Here is a 4,592-nt window from a genome sequence, read left to right as displayed (position 1 = left end):
CCCAAAGAACATATGAAGAGAACAAGACTTGAAGAGGTCCAGTAAGATTTGAAGAATAAGACCTTGTCCTAACAAGAGTAAAATGAATCTGCTATAGAAGATAAAATGCTTCTTATTGAATAAGTCTTTGAGCTACACAGACAAGAAGCATTTCCTACCAGCACCTAAGGGTTGCTGACACCTTTAGTGTCTGGGGATGTGTATCAAGAAAGGAGAAGTTAAAAAGAATCACCCTTTGACATGATAAATTAAACAGGACTTTAGACATTCACACAAGATACCAAATGAAGATGTTCTTAGGAGAGGATTACAAGGGCCCAATAGTTATGTTTATATGATCATATAAAATGATGTTTCTAGAAATGAAGAAGACTCCAAGAAGTGGAGACGAGGTGTTTCTTATTTTACCTTTTTTCAGTTCTTTTTTTTGTCCGTTTTTTTCTCTTTAGTTGCTGTTTTTGTTTCTGTACCTTTGGTCTTGCATGTTCGTTTTTGTGATTTGGGGAGGGGAAGAGGAAGCACAGAATGGTGAGACAAAGGGTGAACTCATTCAGAATTGAAACTCACTAGACACTAAGTTGGAAATGAACATTACAAGTCGAGAGGGAGGGGGGAAATGTGGGAGAGAATGAGGGAGGGGGTGACACTGTTGAAAAGGAAATGTATCGATTACTTGAATCATACATCTGTAACCCCTCTGTACATGACTTTCACAGTAGAATTTAAATAAATAAATGTAACCAAAAAGAAAGGAGAAGTTGACTATGGAAAACCAGGATCCATCAGGCATGCATCTAGAGAAAGAGCCAAGGGTCTAAGAGGGTTTAGTGTCTTGGTAATAAAGAAGTAAGTCCCTTAAAGGAAAAGGGATTCAAACGTTATCAGGATGAATTTACTTGACATGGATAGTGATAAATCCTTAATGGTTACGGAAACGCTGAGTCTGAGGAAGCCTAGCTATTTTTTTTTTTTTAAGAAAAATGATAGAACTGAAGGCAAGGTCCCTGGCTGAAGATTTGTTTCTGAAAGCCACTAGTATGCTACAACATGCCTGAGGATCTAGCTCTCAGGAAGAAAAGGTAAGAGGAACAAAATTTTGATGCTAGTCCAGGAAAAGTTAGTGAGAGCTTATATCAATAATAACTAAATCGGGCCGGGAGTTTGGCCTAGTGGTTAAAGTGCTTGCCTAGCATGCATGAAGACCCTGGTTCAATTCCTCAGTACCACATACATAGAAAAAGCCAGAAGTGGTGCTGAGGCTCAAGTGGTAAAGCTCTAGCCTTGAGAAAGTCCAAGGACAGTGTTCAGGCCCTGAGCTCAAGCCACTTACTAGCAAAAATAAATAAATAAATAAAAATAATAACTAAATCGGTAAATAGATGTTAATTGACTGCTATGAAGTATACCTATACGTATGAAGCATTTACTAACATTAGTAATTATAAATAATAATTAATGGATAAAGTAGAGTGTTTCAAAATGAGGATCTACAGCTAATCTCAAGTATTGGGTTAAAAAAATAATTCTTCATAGAACAAGAAGAGCAGCACTGATATATGAGAAAAGTGTGAAATATGTATATTCTTTGCGTAAATATATAATCTGATTTTAGGCCTAGCACCTCTCCTTAGTTTGATAGCTGTTTCGGCAGAGACATTTGGAATTCACTAGAATTCTGCAGTAATATCTGTAGCTGAGTTTTTGGTTATCTTCTTAGGCAATGTGGAACACTGATGAATGAGAGCTAAGAAAAAGAAGTAAAAATGTAGAGAAAAGTTCAGAATTTGAAATTTGGGGTTAGCTTATAAAAGTTGGGCCTAGACAGAAAGTCCTCAAGAACCCAGGCTCCAGGGCTCACCAGGCCTCAGCTCAGCCAGGCCAGCAGCAAGCTCAGGTCCCCATGGCGCTCCTGCGCCCTCTACCGACCGCCACGGTGCTGTGCAGCTGTGGACCTGGTGGGTCTCTGGGCTGTCACCTGCTTCAGAACTCTGTCCTGCTGAGCAGGAAGAACTGTGAAGTACTGGAGCAAATGAGGAGGATCTCCCCTGCATTGTGTCTCAAGGGCAGAAGGGACATCCAGTTCCCTCAGGAGACAGTGGATGTCAGCCAATTGCAGAAGGCCCCGGGCCGTGTCTGCCCTGTACGTGATGCTGCAGCAGATCTGCAGCCTGTTGCACTGAGAGCACCTCTCTGCTGCCTGGAACACCAAACTCCTACATGAACTCCACACTGCACTCCACCAGCAACTGGAGGCCCTCGGGCCTGGCTTGTTGCAGGTGATGGGAGATGAGGACTATGTCTTGGCACCTGAGGATCTCACCTTGAATATAAAAAATTACTTCCTGTTAATCTCTCTGTACCTGAAAAAGAAGAAATATAGTGACTGTGCCTGGGAAATTGTCAGAGTGGAAATTGGGTGAGTCTTCTCATCTTTAGTCAAGTTGGAAGAAAGGTTAAGATGAAAAGACTTGGAATCATCTTGAAATAAAACTTTCTGATGACGGCCGGGAGTTTGGCCTAGTGGTTAAAGTGCTTGCCTAGCATGCATGAAGACCCGGGTTCGATTCCTCGTTACCACATACATAGAAAAAAGCCGGAAGTGGTGCTGAGGCTCAAGTGGTAGAGCTCTGGCCTTGAGAAAATCCAAGGACAGTGCTCAGGCCCTGAGCTCAAGCCCAGGCCTGGCAAAAACAACAACAACAAAAAAAAAACTTTCTGATGAATTGACCATATGACCCTGGTTCATGTGTCTTTGATCTTGTGTTGTTTTCCACATGACTAATACATGCCTTTGTGTTGTATTAAAATTAGGAAACATAGTCACAGCTCCATTTTATTAAATGTTATGGGTTTTAAAAGTTTTTATTAAATTCTTACTAAATAAAACATCTTAGCTTTGAAACGAAAAATTCAATGTCACTTTCAGATTGTTTCAAGGTTTATAGTAGTGGTGATAAGCCTGTGACCTGAATAAATAATTCCTCTTTCCCTTTTCTTGTGTTTCTTCAAGCTTTCACAATATCTTACCTAGATCTCAGTGTTCCCACAAAGGTGCTTTTGGCCACAGATGACTGTCACATTATTGTCACACTGCAGTGATTCTAACAGGACATGTGATATTTTCTTATGCACTTCTGATCTAATGAGTGTGTCCACTTTTTAAAAGAACCTAAAATAGCCATATGCAAGATCTGGGGATTGCAGTTCAACATCTGTGCAGGCAGGAAGTCTGTGGTACTATTATCTCCAATTAAGCACTAGAAAACCGGAAGTGGTGCTGTGGCTCAAACTGATAGAGTGCTTGCCTTAATTTAAACAGTGCCCAGTCCCTGAATTCAAGCCCCATGAACAACTACCAAAAAAAGTCGTAAAATGGCTCATGACTTTAATCTTAGCTACTTAGGAAGCTAAGATCTGTGGATTGTGGTGTGAAACCAACTTGGGGACGAAAGTCCATGAGCCTCGTACCTCCAATTAACCACCAAAAAGCCAAACAGAAGTGAACCTGTGGCTGTGGATCAAGTGATAAGAGTGCTAGCCTTTGACCAAAAAAACCAAACAAACAAACTCACTCATAGTCCCAGGCCTTGAGTTCCAGCCCCAGGAATCACACACACACACACACACACACACACACACACACACACACACACACACTAGCATAACATAAATATTTAGAAAAATATTCAACTGAACTCAGATACAATAGACTATAGAAACATGTATGGTCATAACCATCTGAGTTTCTCATCTTGCTTATTCTGAATTCACACAGAAAGGAATTTTATGAAAATATTTTTCTGCTATAGCCAAAATACTTAGGAAAGCCCTGCTATGGGTTTTTTTCTCTGCAACGAAGACAACTTATCTCAGCGTCTTTCTTCTTCAAGACATAAAGAACTCTTCTAGCATAAATTTTATCCTTAAGGACAAAACAGCCAATTTCAGGAAGCAATGAAACATACTTTGAAGACTTAGGAAGGTATAGAAATAAAAGATCTGGACAACCTCTTTCATTCATAAACTAGTTAATGAACCTCTATATTCAAAAAAATCATCAACTTTGAGGAATTAGTATTATTTATTTATAAAGCCTTCTCAAAGTTTTAATTCATTAATGAGAAATATAAATTACATCCTCTGAGTTGTACCTAATAATTTTATGTAATCACCTACTAGTATAGTTAATAAGAGAATTTGAACTTAAAAAATCATTTTTGCTCCAAAATAATAGAAATTCTCAATATAACATAATTAATTCTAAATAGATAGTTAATGTTAAAAGAAGGGGAAGAAGGAAGGAAGGAAGGAAGGAAGGAAGGAAGGAAGGAAGGGAGAGAGAGAGGAAAGGGAAAAGGAAGAGAATGATGAAGAAAAGGAGAGATGGAGGGAAAGTAAGAAAGAGGGAGACGTAAGACAGAATATATCTAGACTCTAGGAATAAAAAGCATTTTAAAGCTCTTTTTGTGCTATTTCTTCTAATCTCACTTTGGGAGTATAATCAGATGTATCTTCACCAAGTTGATTATTTTACTTCTCTAATTTTCTTTTTTTCACTCAATATCACTTAACATATTATAAACAGACTTAGA

General features: G+C 38.9%; 1 protein-coding gene across 1 annotated transcript; it reads left to right on the top strand.

The window, feature by feature from the left end:
• The first annotated feature begins 1,900 nt into the window (after positions 1-1,900).
• Positions 1,901-2,420, top strand: Ifnw1 (interferon omega 1). Its single transcript, XM_090329365.1, is given in 2 exon segments — positions 1,901-2,119; positions 2,121-2,420. Coding segments are annotated over 2 exon segments (519 nt in total).
• The last annotated feature ends 2,172 nt before the right edge of the window (positions 2,421-4,592 follow it).

Source organism: Megascapheus bottae, chromosome 3, assembly GCF_031878675.1.
Source record: "Megascapheus bottae isolate mThoBot1 chromosome 3, mThoBot2.hap1, whole genome shotgun sequence".
In the NCBI taxonomy this organism is placed as follows: Eukaryota; Metazoa; Chordata; class Mammalia; order Rodentia; family Geomyidae; genus Megascapheus; species Megascapheus bottae.
This window is presented reverse-complemented; position numbering and strand designations above follow the sequence as displayed.